The sequence below is a fragment of the Excalfactoria chinensis genome, chromosome 1 (genome assembly GCF_039878825.1).
Source record: "Excalfactoria chinensis isolate bCotChi1 chromosome 1, bCotChi1.hap2, whole genome shotgun sequence".
NCBI classification, from domain to species: Eukaryota; Metazoa; Chordata; class Aves; order Galliformes; family Phasianidae; genus Excalfactoria; species Excalfactoria chinensis.
This window is the reverse complement of record NC_092825.1, coordinates 176,244,720-176,265,862: the sequence shown is the minus strand read 5'-3', so window position 1 is coordinate 176,265,862 and position 21,143 is coordinate 176,244,720. Positions and strand designations below refer to the sequence as shown.

General features: G+C 40.6%; 1 protein-coding gene across 1 annotated transcript; it reads right to left on the bottom strand.

Moving 5' to 3' along the window:
* Window positions 1–375: 375 nt before the first annotated feature.
* On the bottom strand, window positions 376–16,135 carry CTSC (cathepsin C). The gene is made up of 7 exons (XM_072338213.1): window positions 15,863–16,135; window positions 14,067–14,212; window positions 7,369–7,535; window positions 6,781–6,936; window positions 5,602–5,717; window positions 2,281–2,412; window positions 376–1,508 (listed from the first exon to the last, which is right to left on the bottom strand). Exons 1-7 carry the CDS (start codon window positions 16,023–16,025, stop codon window positions 1,006–1,008), a joined length of 1,383 nt encoding a protein of 460 aa, XP_072194314.1. The 5' UTR covers window positions 16,026–16,135; the 3' UTR covers window positions 376–1,005.
* Window positions 16,136–21,143: the final 5,008 nt, after the last annotated feature.

The following is a 21,143-nucleotide window of genomic DNA, read 5'->3' as shown; positions in this document are numbered from 1 at the left end:
GCCAAGTACTGCTGCAATAACAAAGTACCAATTTCACCTAGAAACTAATGGCTCATTTTAAGTGTTCCAATTCCCATCCGCCCCTCAGTTCTAGTCTTCTTCCCTGCATATTTGAGAAATAACAAGAGATGAGCAGGGAGGGATGTAAAAGCAGCATTAGTGGAGAATCTAGCCAGTTTTCTCAGCAAGGACTACCCATCTCCTAGATAACCTTGTTTGGCACTGCCAAGCTTACCTGACATAGCAGTAAGAATCTTGGCTTTACGTGGATGATTGTAATTCATCCATCCTTTCCCTCTCCATCCCAGTCATTATACATACTACCAAAGCAAAAAGTTATTGACAAGTTCAAAACTACTTCAAGTACAAACAACTATAGGTGTGGGGTAATTTTTATTGGACTCTGAGATGATCAATTGCAAAGTACAGGAATAAAATCCAGAACTGGAGCATACAGTAACAGGCCAAAATGCAGAATTGATTTTCAGCATCATAAGGGTTTGACTTGCAGCCTTTGCAGGACACTTAAAGCTTTAAAATTTCCCTTTAATCAGCAGAATTGCCCATTCCCTCTCCAACGCACACTTCAGTTCTGAACTGCAGTGACTTCATGATTTCTGAGAAGTAAGGCACTACAGTGTCCTTTCAGAGTAGTTACAGATTATCACAGCACTTCCTGTGATGTTCAAGATTGTCCATGGCAAAAAAGAAGAAAAACAAAAGTAACTGGTGACAGGAAAATGTATATCCTGTGATTAATAATTATCACCACTGTTAACAAAATGCCAGCTGCATTCTAGGTGATCCACTGTTAGACTCCAGAGAGGAAGCCTACAGTACACAGTTCAGCATCCTCACCTAGCAAAACTCTTTTCTTTAGTCTGAAAAATTTCATTAAAGCTCATTTGTTTAAGCTAGAGAATGGATTTTAACCGTTCTCTAAAAATTGGTACGTTCTCATAAAAGAATTTCCTTCTCAAAGGCACTCAATGAAGACCTCTGCGTTTATAGCTTTGGAATAGGAGTGGCAGCCACTGCAATGCTTTCAATTGCACATTCATCAGTGCCACGACGGATTCTGAAGTAACCGTCTTCTCCCCATGAGGTGCCCCAACTGTTCTTGACGATCCAGAATTGCTCACCACTTTTGGGGTCTTTACCATAGCCTACCAGCAAGACAGCATGATTGGTCAATTCAAAAGGGTTGAAGTCATCCTTCAGCCCAGTGTGATGGTAGATTCCCTCTTTATAAAACATGAAATCATTATAAACTTCAAAGGCAACAGCCATTGGCCCATTCAGAACAAGCTCAAGTTTCATCAGGGCTTCATTGCAGGCTCCATAGAAACCACCAACATAGTGGTACTCAGAAGTGTAGTAGTGATAACAGCTGCGCTTGAACAAGCATGGAGAATCTCGGGCTGTGTAAGGGAAGCAGTCCTCTTCCACCACACCGAAGTCTTGGACATATTTCCCAGCAATGAGGTATGGGAAGCCACCATCGCAACCTAAACAAAAAATGTCTGGTTATTCCCTTGGAAAATTATTTGATATGATGTTCCCACTCAAACACTGGAATACCTTCAGATTACAGTACTGAAGACAAGCTGCAAGTGCCTCCAATTATCCTAATATTCCAGTTAGCTATAGCTAGCTTTCTAAATTACACACAAGAGAACTCAAAGCACAGTGGGAACTGTATTGGGAACCTGCTAATACATGGACCACCTCCTCAAGGATTTGCTCCTGACATAAGAACTGCAGCTGATTATGCACTACAAAAAAAAGCTGTTACAGCATGGGTACTCTCCTCTGAAAATGTAAAGCCTTAGTCACTGCTTTTGCTCATCTCCCCCCTCCCCATATGTTCCTTTTCTCTCTGAATATGCTTTCAGAACACTTGGTTCCTTTCTTTCTAGGCATGCACTGCAACTTAGCTATATTTTCAGCCCAACACTTTAGATTGGCCAGGAGGATGGAGACTACTTAAAATCCAGTAACATCCTTAATATGGAGATCATCTATTCCCAGCCCAGTGTCAACCCCAATAGCAAAGTGGGCTGACAACTCCAGTGTATTTTTAACCATCTTTCAGAAAAATAAAGAAAACTGTTCTATAATGTATAGCTTGCCAGATTATTCTGACAACAGAACAAAATCGTGTGAGAGAAAGGTGTGTAAGTTTTGAACGTACTTCTGCAATATTATACATTATATATTATTATATATATTATATATATTATTACCAAAAGTTAACTTTGTATGCACCAGTGTACTTACCCTGAGAATACTGGCTGCAAGATACAACCTGCTGGGGACTAAAGACTGGCTTCTGAGTGTTGTTTGTGAGAATACGTATTCTTGCTTCCAGCATGCCCATGGAGGCAAATGCATAACAGCTGCCACACGATGCTAAGGAAAGGAATAAAAAACAACACCACCACCACACCACAAAACTACATGAGCAGTCAGTCACACAAACAAGTTGAGTCACCTGCATTCAGGTACCAGTATGATTAGATTGCACTGACAAGAGTTAAAACCTGACAGACTAACATAGTAATTATGAGTTGAAAAGCTGACAGAGCAAGAACTTTAAACATACATTTACCTTTTAGGCCTGTAAGCAGCTTTGTTCAAAACAGCTTTAGCAACTGTTTTGTTTTATAAACAACAACAAGTTATTCCAGAATAAGAGACTATATTCTACTCTTCAGGAATTTTCAGCACTATCGTTTAACATCCATGCTATTCACCCTGAATGAATCTAGAGGGACCATATCACAGCAGAGAAGCCTCACAACCTACTGCCTCAGACTATAACCCTTTCACTGATGGGCAGTGAACTACTTTAAGTGAACACTGACAAAACTGTTCTAGATTATTTCAACCTATCAGTGGATTTAGTGCTGTAATCTCCTGTTAAAACATTCAACCTCTAAAACCAACCTCAAAATAACTCACTTAGAAGAGCCTAGTGGTATAAACTACAGAGTTGATACTGTATATTCAACCCAGTTCCCTTTACTTCCCCAAGGACATCTAATTGTACACTGGATTTTCCATGGCACTTAAATTTCCCTTCTGTTGCTTGGCAAAGAGCTAAGTCTCCTACTTCTATAACAAAATTTAGTAATGCTTCTAGTTTTAGGTCTCTTCAGTACCTAGGAAATTTTTGTAGCACATTAAAAACCTCTAGAAGTAGAATGACATGCATCACAGAAGAGGACAATTACTTGGATGAGGTCCTATTTTATCTGATTGTCAGCACGGTGACCAATTTCCTTTTGTTTCCTGACAGTAGGAAAGGCAAGAATTGCAGGGCTATGAAAAGGAGGGAGGCTTAAGGAACAAAACAAAGTAGTTTTTCTTGAACTGTGTAGGTGTGTAAAAGCAGAGCTATAACAAAAGCAAGACTTGGGGAAATTGCACCTTCACTGAATTAGATGCGTCTCTGAAAAGAAGGGGCAAAAATCAGCCTGAAGAAGAATGCTTTTTGCACAGCAGGGCTAGCTGAAGTAGTGAAAGGTGCCATTGTCACAGCATCCAAAATGGGCCATGCTGCAGAAAACTTTGTTGTGTTTTTGACATACAATCAATGCAACCGTTTCAATCTGAAAGCTGTTGGGGTGGTTGCTACATATAAAAAGAACAGATACATAACATGTCTTTTAAAAAACTCTGATCATAGGGGTATTCATGCAGTTCATTATGTGCAAAGCACACTAACAGCAGGGAGTCAACTTCTCAGCTGTTTTCCCTGAGGCCTTCTAGAAATTCACTCCTCCAGACACAATTAAAGCTTCAGCCACATAAGATGCCACTTTCTCTGTAGGAAAGGGCTGATGTTGAGGAATAATAAGGAGGAGACGCAGCATCTAGGAAGCAATCAGCTGACCAGACTTTCCACTCATTTTTATCTGCAAAAAGTTTGCACAAGTTAGTGGAAACTGGAGTTGCATGGTAAGGCTAACAAAATATTTAGGTTTCTCTTCTCTTCTGCCCAGTAAATTTTATATCAAGCAATGGCAGGGCTGTCTTCAAGAAGATACACATCTTGGCTGAAATGCCATTACTGCTCTATAAGCTGCCTGTAAGAATTGCCATTGAAGACAACTGTAGTTGTGTGAAGCCTGCCATGTCTCAATGTATAATACAAAGAACAAAAAGGTATCTTTTAATTCTGGTTTAGTTCACAAGCTATATTTGAAATCCTTAGATAAAAAGCAGTGACTTCACAATCATGTGACATCTGGAATACCATGATTTTTTAATTCATACAGTTCTCTCTGTATCTTCCAGACAACATGCTTCCTACTGCTTATAGTCTTTTCCATCACATCATGTTCTAATTAGTCACCTAATAACCATTTTAAATCAAGAGCTCAGTGCCTCAGAAAATCACACAATCTACAATAAGCAGAACTTAATTGGTGGGTACTTTTTTCTGTTGTTGGGGTTTTTTGTTTGTTTGTTTTCTGAAAGCCTGAAGGCTAGAATCCTTATTTAATGGAGCAGAGTGCATATTGCATAGACATTTAATACACTCAGCATGGTTTCTCAGATTACAGAAAAAACACAGGCACTTTTGTTACCGGAAGCCTCAGAACATTCTAATTTAGAGAAACCTTGCAGCAATGCATAGGGAAAAGAGTAAGCTTCAGACTGAGTGTTCCTCAGCTTGGAAAGTGAAACAGCTCTTAGGACATTTGCAGTTCACATCAGGAGAGAGTACAGAACTATATCATTTCCTGTTGCCATCCCTCAGTGATGTGAGGTGACAGCTTGTGATCTAGAACTCCCACAAGACTTTCAATGCTTCTTCTACCAGGAATCTAGCAGGCAGATTTAGCAGAACTAAACTGTAGATGCAGGTCCAGTTATATAAGTAACCCCCTCCCTCTCCACCACATAAACACACATTTTGCTTTTCAAAGTTGCTGGTAATTACCCAGTTGCAGGTGGAAATCTGTTATCTACTACAACAGGGAAGGCATACATTGATTGAATATATCAATATGTAGCTATTTAATTGGGAAATAAAAAAAGTATCTCACATCACAATGCCTATGGAAGAGGACACTGTTTATGTGTATGTTTACACCTATTTTGAGCACATGGGACGTTATATGTAATCCATCATACACATACTTTTCATATCAAATTACATCTCATCTTGCAAGTAACTATTTAAGAAAGTGCTGAAGTTCACAAACTGATAAGACAACTTTTGTGAGTTATCCATTAATGCTACATGATAATTTGTCCTCAGCAGAAATTAGAAAAAAAAAAAATGAAGTGCACATAATTCGGTCAGTACACAGAAGGCCATGACTGAGACTATTCACACAAAGCCTGACAGCTGTCTTTATGCAGGACACTGTGGTTGTTGGCTTTTACTTCAGCCAAAGACACTGCTAATAAAACAGCACTACCAAAACCACAACATTCTATTTTGGTAGTGCTGTCAGCCAGGATTCCACAAAGTTTCCAGATGCTACTCACTGTAAAGATGCAATATATCAACTGCAAGATGCGATGCAAGTAAGATAAAACCTTTTTAGTGTATTTCAGACTTATGAATATATATATATTTTTTACCTTGATTCCTAACAGGGCTGACGTAATTGACACCATTCACATTTCTCCAGTCCCAGGATTCTGGTAAGCCTGAAACTTTTTTGAGTAACTCAGGTGTTAGAGGGGCAGGCTTTGGCCTAAAGAGAAGAAAAAAAAACACTTTTAAGTAACATTAATAATAAAGAAACAGCATGTTAACACTCAGTCACATTCCATCCTTTTTCCTCATAGTTTCACACTAAAGAATTTGAAGTAGCCTCAGTCTTCACCAAGTAAGCACCTATCTCAAAAGATCAGTTTAAACAGGATATAAGACCTACTCAGATCCCTCCCAAAGGGAACTGTATTATGAAATATCTACAAGCAGATTAAAGTATTTGCCCTAACCAGAGTTGTGAACTTTCAGCAACTATAGAAATACTCCCATCCAAATCAATTTTTACATCTTATGTTCTTCAAAAAACATAAAATCGACACAGCTTGGAAAGGATTTGTAGCAGTCCACTCACAGCAGTATCAGAGCAGAAAATGGAAGAACTCAAAGGAAAAGCAGCCATCAAGAAAGGAAACAATCTGAATAATTCCAGTTTTCACATTAATGATGTAATGTAGGATCATATATTCATACTTATTGCCAATCTGTCATGTGGCCTGCAAAACCCTAAATATACTCCCTGGGTGACTTCACTGAAACTGAGAAACCACTCCAATTATGGAGGACCCTTGTCCGCAGGCAAGACAAGTTGCCACAGTAACCAAGGACTTCCCTTAGAAAATCTTCATCCATGTTTAACAATGGAATGCACTTCCCAGCTTTTTAATTGCAATTATGAACTAGCAGAACCAAGAAGACAGCCATGCAGAGGCTGACAATAATGGCAAGCAAGCAGCTGATGGTCACAATATCACACACCTGTCTACTCAAGACTACTCCCTCTTCTCTGCATGTAGGAGTTCACCAGGAGGTTACTAGGCAAGGTAAGATTAAAAGGAAGATGACTCCATGTCTCAGCTGCTTGAGAAAGTACATGTTAGGAATTGTTAAATGAACAAGAAAGTAAGCACTCCATGAAAGTGAGCTAGGGGGCTTGAAACACTAAACATCTAAATTTTTTAATCCAAAATACAGCTAGGAAGAGCGAGCAAAAAGCTGAGCACATTCTTTGCAGCTGTTGATGGCAAACCAAAAGGCTGCAGTACCGTGAAGTCCTGGAATAGAGACCTCCAGCTCTTCTTGTTAGTTCTTCCAGAGAAAAATTCTCATACTCCTCATATCTTGTTGCTCTCCAGGACTTCTGGTAATTATTGATAGCATTTACAAAGTCAAAGTTGTGCACAAAGCGTCTGCTAGAAAGCCTGCAATCAAGAAACAAAACAGTACACTGAATAAAAGGACTGGGACTGAAATATAAAAGCACATACCAAATTAAATGTGGAGGAGGCTATAGTTCTGGAAGAGCCTTCTACCAGGCAGAAATGAGGAGTTATACAACTATATGATCAAGACAAAACTTCTGAAATTTGAGACTTGCTAGATACAATCACCTCAATCAGCCCAGTTCTAGAGCTGGGCTTAAACAGAAAATGCAGGAAGACACAGACTGAAGGAGCAGCTGTGTGATGTGACTGGCACAGCCTCCCATCTTTGTACACTCGAGGTTTATTCAAACATTATCACTGGCATTAACTTTATCTCTAGTCACAGGATTGAACCATGTTGAAGAAACCTGCCAAAACCTGAAGCACAGTTGCCAAATGTGAAATATCAGTGAAATATCTGTTGCTTACCCTCCTCTAGGTTTTTGGAGAGGTAGCTGGTTTACATGAACATCTGAAGAAGATGAAGAAACCTTCTGTCCAGTGAAGCAAGCCCAATTGTGGCCAAGTACATCATGCACCCATCCTGGCAGGGTCTCATTACAGTAGCTGGTTACATTCAGGCCTTCTTTTTTATACTGTGAAGAGATTATGCTTGTATTGAATACACACGTTTGTCAGCATAGTAATAGTCCCCACCCATGCGGTTTCAGAGAGAGTGGCCAAATATAATAGATCAATCTACTTTTGTGTTTAATTTCAGAAGAAAGCATCAAGTAAACTCTAAGCAGATTAATGAAAGCAATCTTCATCAACTTGAAAGGACAGTTGGGTTGTGACTTACACTTATAGCAACAAACCATATAATTAGTACTTGTATTAACTAACAATGTAATTCCCTGGGTTGAACAGTTACTTTCTAGCTAAAGTGCAAAAGGCGCCTTAATATTTAGCCTTCTTTCCAAGGTCTTTGTGGATTATTGCAGCATATCTGCAACCACTGAAAAGTAATCCCATACTCTTCCAACCACAGATTACTTCAACAGAACACAAACTCCCTAATCCAAGAATACTTCATTAAATCCCACACAGCAGTTGCAGATTTACAACTGTACATGGATTCTGTAACTGTGTCTCATCAGAATGGTGCTCACAGTCTCATCAATGAAAAAAAAGCATTGGCTTGCAGTGATGCCTCTAAACAGATTTAGACTAGACTGAACACAACCACTCTGTGTGAGTACTGGCCTTGCTAGTAAAAAACAGTATGTTCCAATTCCAATTTAATTTCCCTAACAAATAAGAACAAAAGGATAGAGACCATACTGGACGCACCACTGCAGCACACTCAGGCTGCCATCCTGTCTCCCCTTTTACAGCTACTGCTGTCAACATTCAGCCCATTAGTCTACTCAAATTCTGGGATTGCCACCTACATTAAGCATGATGAGGAAATGAGGATTTGCCTCTCATTTCTTATAAAAATTACAAGCACACCTATGCATTATAACATCAGGAGTACACTTTAAATAGGAATAGGACAGCAGACACCTTACCATGCAGGCATACAAAAATTAGGACTATCAGAACAAACTGCTATGTTGCTATCTGATATAAAATGCAAGCAGACATAAACTACATCTGCATTTCCTTGGCTCCAAAGAGCATCCTGCAGTTTAGAGACACATACTTTCACATTTACACTTCAGGAAAACAGCAGAAGCACCTTGCTAATTAGCTAGTTCAGCTAATGACATTAGAAATAAACTTTCAATTCATTTGCAGAATTAAATAACACTAGCAACTCTAACATTTAGATTTCAGCAACAGAGTAAAAACATATTCAGACTTTTTTTGTTATGTCCTGAGATTTAAACCATAGTTACTTCCACTTGCCTAGGTTGGTTTATTTCAGCAATTAAGACTCTGGTTAAGTAGATCTGGTGTGTTGGGAAATAGGAAAAAAAAACCTGTGAGAGGGAAATATCACTAAGTGAGCCTGGGAGAGCTTAGTATATATAGTCTGAAAAAGCTTACCTTGCATAGTGAAATAATTTATAATCTATTCCTTTTTGTTCCAGCTGAAATAGCTGCTAGAATACAACTCAAAAGTCTGAAGTTGGAGGTTCAAGTAATATCACTTTGTTTAAGGAATAAACTGTACAATTTCTCTCTCCAATATACTAGACTTAACAGTAAGCAAATACTACAACAGACATGGAATAATAATTAAAAGTTCCAGTCTTCCTTTTCAGCTCATTCTAGCTTTTTATGCTGTGCTACTATAATCGCTTAAAAACAAACAAAAGACACTCTGAAGTCCTACAAGGACTCTGGAGGTATTCATATAACATCATATAACAAAAGAAGATGCTAAAGCTTCTGTCAGGAACAAGTCTGTTGAAAGCAACCTAAACAAAACATGCATTATCAGTGAACAAGCTGTGTCTATATCCACACAGTACAGTAGCACAGCTAGAGACACACTTCAGACAAAATCTCATCATTCTTTTTAGTAATTATAAGTTTATTCTTGTTTAATGTTGAAGAATTACACTGAAAGTTCAGCTAGTATCAGCTGAGCCCCTATGCTTGAAACACATATATTGGCTGAAATACAACTATTATCTGTACGAAATAGAGCTGTTCAACTCTGCTGAATGAAGAAAGTGATAAAGCATCGCAGTAGATCAATCAGGACAGGTTATCTGTTCTGTCATGGTAATGGCGCTTTAGCCAAGTAACCTGACTGCAGTGAAACAGAAGTCCATGAGCAGATCTTAAACAACAAATGCTTTCCTGACAAGCCCAACCTCACAGCTGAGACAGGAGACATACAAGGCTTTCTCATAGGGCTACTCTTTCAAAAGAGCAGAAGTCTGAGGATTGAATGAGACCAACTTCAGAGCATTTTTAAATGTAATAATATAACTGTGTGCATATGCATATATATGCACACATCAGGACTTGAAAAATTGCGTAATTCACTGAAATACTAGGATAAACAATTTAGCTTTTCCAAAATGAGTCATCAGCATGAAATCCTTCTTTTGGAAATCACCACCACAATTACTCCACAAAAAAGCAAAGAACATCAATCCAAAATCAATTGGTAAATCCAGTACAGCGTGCAAATTGTGAAGTTATTTCAGGGAGAAATAAGCAATTTCATGAAGTAGTAAAAGCAACAGGCAATTACAGAACTAATGTTTTAATACAGAGTATCCTCTTGCTACAAAGCAAGTGTGTCAGCAAGCACAATACTTCTTCCTTTCCCTGAATTCCAAAGGCACTTTACCTATTATCATTTACCACTTCCTAAACAGCCATCAAAACCAAGCAATACCGCAAGAGATTGCCTTCCACAATTTCCTCTTGCTCCATTTCCAGGCAGTCCTTTCCCATTAACACTCTACTTCAGCCCATTTTACTAGATTATGACCAATTCTAAGCAAATGAATTCCTCTATGATTAAATAACTTTCAGATGCAAATGGTATGAGTATTTTAAACAATAAGCAGCCATTCCTCAAACAAACTCTCAAGTGTGCACTGCACCAAGTATATTATTTTCCCCTTGAAGCTTTACAGTAAAATCATAGAATTACCCAGGTTGGAAAAGACCTTGAAGATCATCTTCAGCTGCCTAACCAGTACCCTAACTCTAAAAACCCTCCACTAAATCACATCCCTGAGTACCACATCCAAACGGATCTTATATACATCCAGGGATGGCAATTCAATCACCTCCCTGGGGAGCCCATTCCAGTACCTAACTACCCTTTCTGTAAAGAAATTCTTCCTAATATCCAACCTGAACTTGCCCTGGCGCAACTTGAGGCCATTTCCCCTTGTCCTGTCACTTGTCACCAGTGAGAACAGACCTGCCCCACTCTCACTGTAAGAACCTTTCAGGTACTGGAAGACGGCGATAAGGTCTCCCCTCAGCCTCCTTTTCCCCAGACTAAACAGCCCCAGCTTCCTTAGCCTCTCCTCATAGGGCTGATTCTCCAAGTCCTTCACGAGGCTCATTGCCCTTCTCTGGACCTGCTCCAGTACCTCCATGTCTTTCCTGTGCTGAGGTGTCCAAAACTGGACACAGTACTTGAGGTGAGGCCTTGAGTAGATAGCAATGGAATTGGTTGTAGAAGAATGCAAACTGCATTTGATGGTAACAAACACATTTTCAGTTTCTATCTGGACTAAATATTTTTTATTCCTTAGGTACTCGAATAATTAATGGATTAAAACAGACATACACCACAGGAGTTAAAGTTCTTCCTTAAAAAAAACAGCCTGACCAAGTTTCCACAGACAATTGTGAAATAATAGTTTCACGATGGACAGCATTTCAAATTCTTGCCCAACAAAGTCAATGAGTTGTTAGCAAAAAAAAAAAAAAAAACAATCCAAGAGAAAAAGTTATTTACTAAGCACTGCAATACTTCCTCATGCTTCTCAGTAATATGCGGGTTTTTTTTACAGCAACAACATGATTGAAATATTATACAGAAGGTAACCAACTTGGATTCTTATTCTAATTTTTAAGGAAATAAGACTTTAATTTAAGCACATCTTGTTGATGGAATCCTTACTACTACACAACGGTCCAAACTAGCTCACTATGAATACCAAAAGCAACTACAAAACTATTAATGAATCCATTTATTTACAAATGGATTTCATGGTTGTGAAATACAAGCTACTGCTGCCTTGCTACTGCTCAGGCACACTTGAGTCACACTGTTTTTGAGCAGCATATTGAATCAGATGACCTCCTCAAGTTCCCCATAAGCAAGTTTTTTCAATAACATCTTTATCATACAATATCCCGAGCTGACAAGGACCCACAGAAATGACTGAGTCCAACTCCTGGCTCCCACGTGGTGATCTGAAAGATGGATCATATCAAGGAGTGCTGTTCAAACACTTGTTGAACAATGAGAGACCTGGGACCATGACCACGCTCCTCATAAGCCTGTGCCAGGACTCAACCACCACCTCAGTAAAGAACTTTTTCTAATATCCAGCCTGAATATTGCCTGACACACAGGTTCATACCATTCCCTACAGCATTCTATGACTGGCCGCCAGAAATAAAACATCAGCATCTCCCTGCTTCCTCTCATAAGGAACTCACTGACAGCAGTGAGGTCACCTAGCAGTTTGTTCTAAGCTCAACAAACCAATCAGCCACTCCTAAGTCATGATTTCTAGCATTTTCAGGACCTTTGTTGTTCTCCTTTGGGCACATTCTAGTATTTTTGTTATAACGTTTAACAATACTCCTGCATATCAAAGCACTTACACTTCCATAAGCAGAGAGAAAAATACCAGATCTGTACTTAGCTTTTACTTGATGTGTCTCTCATCTTCCAGAAGAATATTTCACAACTGAAAGCCTTCACAGACTTAAGGCTGCCTTCAAGTTGGTGGCAGACAGCTCTATATTCTGGATCAGATTGTTGTTTCTGTGATTAAGTTCCTCAAATTATTTTGCTAATCAATATCTGACTCAACTTCTCACTATAGTGACTTGTTAAACATGTCTGCATTTCAATGTTAAGTATGAAACTAAGGATTCCCAGCCTGTTAGCTCAAATATCCTTCTATGATGTCCATGGTGTACTTTCTATGTCTGCTGAATTCCACCTGCTAGAGATGACACAAAGCCTTAGTTCAGTTACAATACTACAACATACAGCATTCCACTACCCTCACAGAAGCAGTAATCCCATTTTTTGAGGTGAGCACTCCCACTGCAGTGAATCTTGCAGTAATATCCCTACCCAAGATATTTCAGAGGGCTTTTTGCCCCCTTCTACTCTTCACAGTCAGCAGTTTTTATTGCATCACCTACCAAACCTGTAAGACATATGCACTGTGGTAATTTAGTGCCCCTGTTTTGAGATGATGAGAGCATGTCAATAAGCTATTTCTCTCAAATTTTGCTCTTGCTCATGTATAAAATCCTGATTTAGGCAGAAACATTCCTATCGTAAAAAGTTCATTTAAAAAAAAAACAAACAAACAAAAAACATGTTAACAATATCACTGTCAATCTTTTAAAACCTCCTTTTAACTTAAGTGGACTCCTGTAGACATGGAGGATGTTACAGCTCAGCCAGAGCCTCATGTATCACTTCAGTTTGGACTAGGGTCCTCCAGGAAGAGGAGATTGCTCACTTTCTTTAATAGGTAACACCACCAGCTTCAGAATAGCTGCTCCCAGGAAGCTGATTTGAAACAAAAGTCATTTAATTATCATCCTTACTGGCATCCCACGTTCAGAGGTTCTATGCTAGGACAAGGCCTGAGCATTTATTATTGACTCATCTGCATTCACACCTCCTGCTGAGGACTGCACTCAGTGTCTGAGCAGTCCTGCTGCACAGAACCTCCATCTCCCAGACAAGTCATTCCACAGACTGTTTCAAGCCACCCTTCAGATTCATAATGCCACTCATCAGCTAAGCAGCAGAGTGCCCCTCAGCAACTGGGTCTTCTGCCTGCCCTTAATGACAATACTGTTTTTAACTTGATCTGAAGCCATTAAGAGGGACTGGAGAATTAAAAACAAACAAACAAACAACAACAACAACAAAAAACCCAACAGAAATCAAACAAACAAAGAAAAAGAACCCAGGGAACCCAAGAAGGTTCTTTACAGATTTAAGATTTGCTTTTGTATTAAAGCTCCTAAAAGTTTTTCAGCTGGGAGAACAGATGACCTTTCTAAAGTGAACTGGCTATATTTCACACATCTGAGAAGATCTTTAAAGAAAGATAAAAGCAATTACATCTGATATTTCATTTGAGTGCAAGATGTCAGAAAGAGAACTGAAACAACTCTTTCCCCAAGCTGCTGGAAGAGTCAGTTTTATGAAGGTTTTTAACTGCTGTAAGTACACCCAGAAGCAAAAGCAGCAGCACTGTTAAGAGAATTTTCAAACAATATTACTTTTGCTCTCTTCTCCCCATCCAGCTAATAACAACCATTTTCTGTTTTGCTTTTAATGCAAGTACTCAGCCATTTGCCTGGTTACCCAGGCAAAAGTTAGAGGTGAAGAAAGCCAAGTGCTCCCTACTGTGGCACTCAACAAGTGAGGAGAAGCTCAAGTACAGGCCATTTCAACAACACCCAGTGATGCAGAACACAAGTTAACTCACCTTAAAAAATGCAAACCACTTGTAGTTGTTTAGTACAATTTCAAAGCCTTGATTGTAAATCAAAGTGAAGAAACCAAAATTGCCCAGGCTGTCCTGGGCCATGTCTAATTTCTGAAGATTCACAAGCACTGTTTTTTCCACAGGCCCTGCAAGAACAATTGTAAAGAAGACACTGAAGTTTAAAAATGAGTAGAAAGCATATCGTTTATTTTACTACAAAAGAACGTTCACTGAATGAAGCCTCCTGCAAATGAAGACATTGAACAAATACACCGCAGGGACCTTACTTACCTGACTGTGCATCTACGTGCTCATTTTTCCAACATTAGACATATTAGCACTTTTAATTAACCACAACAGCATTACCAAAAATCTGCTGCAGGAAAACACCAGCTTATTTAAACACAACTTGTTACACAACTCAGACACTGTGTTTAGTGACAAATCTTCCCCTTTAGCACCTCATTTCAGGTGATGGCCACCACTCCACCTCACAGCAATTACAGGATCATGAAGGTTGGAAAAGACCACTAACATCAGCTAGTCCAACCTCAACCCATCCCCACCATGCCTACACACCATGTCCCTCAGTGCCACATCTCCATGTTTCTTGAATGCCTCCAAAGACAGTGACTCTACCACCTCCTTGGGCAGCCTGTGCCAATGCCTCACCAGTCTTTCTGAGAATAATTTTTTCCTAATATCCAACCTGAACCTCCCTGGCAGAACTTAAGACTTTTATCTCTCATCCTATCATTGTTATCTAGGAGAAGAGGCCTACCCTCACCTTGCCGTAGTCTCCTTTCAGGGAGTTGTAGAGACTGATATCTCCCCTGACTGATAAGATTTCCTCCACACTAAACAATCCCAGCTCCCTCAGCTACTCCTCATAGGACTTGTACTCCAGACTCCTCACCAGTTCCACTGCCCTTCTCCAGACATGTTCCAGGGCCTCAATGTCTTTCTTGTACTGAGGGGCCCAAAACTGAACACAACACTCAAGGTGTAGCCATACTAGTGCCAAGTACAGGAGGTTGATCATATCCCTGCTCCTGCTGGCTGCACTATTTCTGACACAAGCCAGGATGCCAATGGCCATCTTGACCACACTGCTAGTTCACATTCAGCCAGCCAAATATGAACACCTCCAATGCTCTGAACCCCACCAGTACCAACTTCACCTCCCATGCTCCTACCTGCCTGATCTTATCAATCAAACACAGACTGCTTAAATGCTATGAATTAACTATTCCTCAAATAACAGTCAAGCAATAATCAAGTAATAACTTGTAATAGCAAGCTATTACCAACCCCTCCAGAAAAATGCCTCCCAAGGTTACCAGGCAAACTCCCAGCTCTCAGCCAGGTACAACCCCATAGAGCAACACCACATTTTGCTGCTGCAAAGAGCTGCTTTCAGGACAGGCTGAGCTCAGAAGGGCAACTGAAACTACAAAGGAAGAAGCAAGCTGGCATGAGACACTGGTTCTAACAAAAAGCCCCAGCTGAACCCAAATCAAAACTACACTAACGAAGAGAAAGCACCTGACGAGCAGTAACAGGGCTGCCCACTACGGTCACCAAGAGAGCTGTAACACACAAAAAGCCAATAGGCCGGCTGCTAAACAAGCATAGTACACAGCCACATGCTTCCTGCCCACTGGTTTCAGTTCCCCAGCCCCCAGCAGCTGCACCCTGCACCCTCCAACCTTCTCCCTGCAGCTCACAGGGTCCCCCCGCACCACCCCGAGGCCGGACCGCCCGGGGAAGGGGAGCAGGACGGGATCGGCTCTCACCCGCCTGCGAGCAGTTGCCGTGGCGGCCGCCAGCCCGCCAGACTCGGAACTCCCATGCGCCCAGGAGATCGGTGTAGGAGCAGTTTGCCGGCGTGTCGGCCCGCAGCCCCCCGGGCAGCACGGCCAGCACCGCCACCACGACCCACAGCACAGAACCTGCCATAGCACCAACCACCCCCCGCTAATGCCGCCCTTGAAATAAGCCCTCCGGCCCCGCCGCTTCCACGCCCCCGGGCCTAGGCCTGGACCCGCCCCGGAGCGACGGCGCTGTGCCGGGAGGGGCCGGGTTTCTGCGCCTGCCCTCCTGTCGGGTTCTGGGCCACGCTGGGTTGTGGGTGCGGTTTGCCCTGCAAAGCGTTTCCTTATCTGAAAGCATCTCCCGCCCTAAAAGCCGGCATTCTCTCTAGAGGGAGTTCTCCTTCACAAAGAGCGACCTTCCTAAAGGACAGGCTGCCCTGCAAGTGGCACCTCCCTCACCAAAGGGTATCACTCAACCAGATATTACAGAATCATAAAGGTTTGGAAAAGACCACTGAGATCATCCTATTCAACTATCAGCCCACCACCACTAAGCCGCGTCCCTCAGTGCTGCATCTCCACAGTTCTTGAGCACTTCCACGTTCTATTATCCAGCCTGAACCTCCTCTGAGCACCTGAAGTTCCTAATGTTCTCTTCAGAAAGGAGTTCACCTACCCAAAAGGGCAGCCAATTTCAAGGTGGATATTAGGAAAAAAAATATATTCTCAGAAAGAGTGGTGAGGCATTAGCACAGGCTGTCCTAGGGAGATGGTGCAGTCAACATCCCTGGAGGTGTTCAGGAACTGTGGAGATGTGGCACTGAGGGATGTGGTTAGTGGGCATGGTGGGGATGGGTTGAGGTTGGACCAGATGATCTTGGTGGTCTTTTCCAACCGTAATGCTTGGAAAATGGTTGGATTGGTTGGAATTCTATGAATTCCCCAAAGTGACTCCTGTTCCCCAACATCCATCTAGCTCCCCAGGCAGTATCCTTCTTCCAGAGGGCATCCTCCTCTGTAAGGGGCAGTGTTGTTTCCCAGCCCCCTGCCTCAAAACTCAAGCCAAGATCTCTGCATTCAGAGAAGTCCCCTGCCAAGAAGGTCTGGTTCCTGGTTTACTTAACCAAGTGCCATTTAGCTGTGGAGGACGAGGTTTGTCCAGCATATGTTTTAGCTGCACAAAGTGACTCAGATTTTCCACAACAGCTGCACCCCACTTCCAGGAAACCACATGTTGCCAGTGCTACACGGGGCGTGGAACCCAAAAAACCTGTGACAGTAAACCTCAGCCCATAGCCTGCAAAAGTGTAGGAAATTCCCCCAGAAAGTGGAAGCCTTACTGAGGTACAGGTTCTGCAACCAGACTGTTTGCACAGGATGAGTGCTGTTGAGATGTTTCCCTGAGCTGTGAGCGTAGCGGAGTACAGCACAGTGCATGACTAAGTGTGCATTGGAAAGGGTGCTTGTTTTGCTGTCTCTCCAGATTCAAAAAGTGCATGCTTTTACATCCTGGAAGTTATGTATGTAGTTAAAAAAGGCTAAAATACTCACTGATGGGTAAATATACCTTTGTTATATTCAGTTTCCCTTTGAGGGGAAAAATAAATGCCTAAATTTGCTGTGAAAATGCTGTACTAGCTTAAATGCGGATATAAATTTGAAATAGTTTTATTAAATTGATGTAGCTGGTATAAATCTTTATGTGGATCCTCTTATTACTGATTTTGACAATTTAATTTTATCTAAATTCCAAGCTAAACTATGTTTAAAATATATCATCTTTAAGACTTTTGACACAGTACCCCATAACATCGTTCTCTCCAAATTGGAAAGACATGGATTTGATGGGTGGACTGTCTGGTGGACGAGAAACTGGTTGAGAGACTGTATCCAGTAAGTGGAGATCAATATTGCATTGACTTAGTAGGAAAAGAAGAATTTCTTCTATGTTGCAGGCAAGAAAACAGATGTTGTTTCACTTCATTTACACTTCACTGGCTAATGATGTTGTTACAGATCTTAAAAAAGTAGCTCTCTTGAATTTGCTTTTTAAATTATTCTGCACTTGCTGTATGAACACGTGCCATGCCATTCCTAATAAAGTCTAAATAAGGAGAGGTGACTGTACAGTGTCTTTCTTGTCTTCACCAAAAGGATTTTTTTTAGCTCTATATACTTTATGAGAAAACCAGTAGTCCCCAGTAACCTTAGGAAAACTCCTGTGCTACTGTTCTTCACATTTCCTATGCAGGAGCAGAAAATGTGCACGGTATTCTCACATTATCACTGCAATGCTAACTGAATGATCCTGCCCCTTTGCATTCGTACTGTGCTTTGGGCCTGAGTTTTCAGTTTCAATTTGTAACAACTGCGGGTTTCCATTGTGCAAATGCTAGTTTCACTTTAAGTGCTTTGTAGTCCAAATAGATTGTTGCATGAATAAGTATATTTTATATAATGTCACTGAAACCAGGCAAAAGTGGTTTATGTTCAGCCTGGCCCATTGAGTTCAACCTGATTCTGCTCTTCAGCTGTAGTTTATTTTTCCTTTTTGGACAAGATAGAAACTCAATGTGCTTTGCCTCTGCTGGTAATTGAGAGTTAATTATTTCAGTGGAAAAACCCCTGCTCACAAGAACAGACGTACCTCTGGTTTTGACAGTGAAATACAGCCCTGAAATAGTACCATTGCAAATACTGGACACACAAGATGTTTTCTGTGTTTGGTAACAGGCTTGTTCTTTTTATTACCCTCCAGTAAGCTGTTACCTGCTCTCTTGAAAGAGAAATGTTATCAAGTATATTGGAAGGTGCTTCTATTCTAGCAATGTTATAAAACTGAGTTTGAGGACAAAGTCAAGAAAGGCCAGGCCGATGGAGGAAGGAAAAAGGGAAAAAGTAAAATTAAAAAATAAAATTAAACTAACAAACGATCAAAATCCTGCAGAAAAATAAATAAATAAATAAATAAATAGTCGGTATCTCTCTGCTTGCTAGTGAACTGAATCAGCTCATCTAAGGATCAGCACTCACCAGAGCTAGCCCAGGAGAGCTGCACTGCCAGCAGCAATTGTATGGGAAAAAAGGGCGATTTTCGTTCAGTGACAACAAATGTGAAGTTTAACTCGCTGCATATTGAACGCTTGTAGTCAGAATTTTGGCAATAATGCCAATAAAAGATTTATTTCTAGCCAGTCCCAGTGCTGGCCACTCTGACCTGTCACTGACTGTACAAGTGGAAGATTTGTGTGATCATATGGTAAAGTGATGCAAGGAAGCCATCTTTCTGACAATAATCTTGGAAGCACAAGCCCCAGGTGTGGTTGTTATTCAGTCAGGTCAGTTCCCCAGTCTGGGTGCTAACCATGACCTGAGTGGTAATGAGCCATCCACAACTTTAAAGGAGAGAACACAAAGATTATGTGCGTGGAGTGCTTCACAAAAAGCTGCTGTTAGGCAAAACTGAACTGAAAAGGGATCTATGTTCAACAAAAGCCTATCCACTTATTTCAACTGTACCTATCTAATTAAAAGATGATATCTTCTTGCCAGCCCTGCTGCACTTTTCTTAGTGTATCATCACCTCCACTGCTGCTGAAGATGGTAGCACAGCATAATAGAACTAGTTGTAAAAAATACAAAACCAAAGCATAACACAAGAATGGGAGATGCCTGTTCTTCCAGTTTTGGAAAGATGTAAGAATTAAAGCATTTCTGTGGTCTTGTACAGGCTTTGATATTAACTCCTTACCAAGTCAGGTGTTGCTGTATGCTTTTATGCATGATTAAACTCATCCTGTTTACAGTGATACTACAAAGTCTTGCTTCTGGAAATTTTTTTCGATGGGGTAGCTAATGGATAATCATTTGTTGCACCTTCAAACCTGCTTTGTTTGGAGGGCAGATATGTACTAACTGGAGAAACTCAGTTGCTAGCAATTATGGAAATTAGATTTATGAACAGAGTTAACAGAGCTGTGTATGTGAGGGTCATAGAGAAGACTCAGCACGTTCTGTGTGCGCTAGCAATGTTTGCAGACTGCAAACTCCACTTTGTTGTGCTAGCTACTTAACTTACATGCTCTATGTAATTATCTAAATGATGCACACTTAGAAGCTATCTGTCTTCCATCTTGATGGACAGCACTGTACCTAGGAGGTCTAAAGTCATGGCTGAAACTTGTAGCTGGTAGGGAGAGAAAAGCATTTTTTTCATAAATTTTGCTTCTTCTTTGAGATCATGACTTGTTTTGATATAGGAATTAATACTAAAACAAAAACAGCGTGGAAGGAATCTATTTAAATAATTCCTGTTAGAGACATCCACTATGCTTCCTCCAACCCATTTTACTTTCTTTATTAGCTCTGCTGGAAAAAAAGGTAGCTTACTAATGTGTCACTGCTATAAATAAATAATACTAATCATGTAAATAGTAATGTTAGGGTAGGAACATAACAGTATGTGGGTCTGCGGTTTTGTGTTTGGGTGGGTTATCTTGGTACATCATTCCTTCCTCCACACTGTAGCGCGCCATCTTCACAAGTACAGCAATGTATCTGGTTGCAGTGCAGAGGAAAATGATACAGCTAATTAAAAACTAAACTAAACTAAAATAAAATAAAATAAAATTAACCTGTAAAAAGGAGGGGAGGAGAAGGGGAACAGGAAAATATCTCTTGGATTGGTTCACTGAGTTGATCCTTAAGGTAACAGCAGAGTGACTGTGTTTGGTCCACCTGAAAGGCCATCTTGCTGAAGCTGAATGACAGGAGCTGAGGGAAAGGAACTGTTTACCAGGATTGCTACTGAAACATTTGAAGGATGTCAGTGCATGACTTTTTTTCCTACAGTACACTGCAAGGGTGGAAATCATAGTGGAATCTGATCCCATAAGTCATATATAAGTATCACCTCTCCGTTTGTTTGGCTTTCGTCCACTCTTGGCTTCTTTTTTTTTTCTGCCAGTTTTTTTTTCTGAAAGATGATACACAGAATACTTGACTGTGTAGCCTGTGTGTGTGCGTGCACACATGCATGTGTGTGTATAAATAAATATCTCATATTCCTGGGAAATCATGTCCTGATTTAAGAGTTGTTGGATTAGCTCTACCATTTAGGAAGTTCGGAATGTACAAGCTTACCCGGATTGTATTGCTTTGGTTATTGCAATGATTAATAAAATAACAGCTCAAATTCTGTGTTGAGTAAAACACCATTAAAATATCCAACTTATATTCCAATTAAGGCAGAATAGCAGGAAAT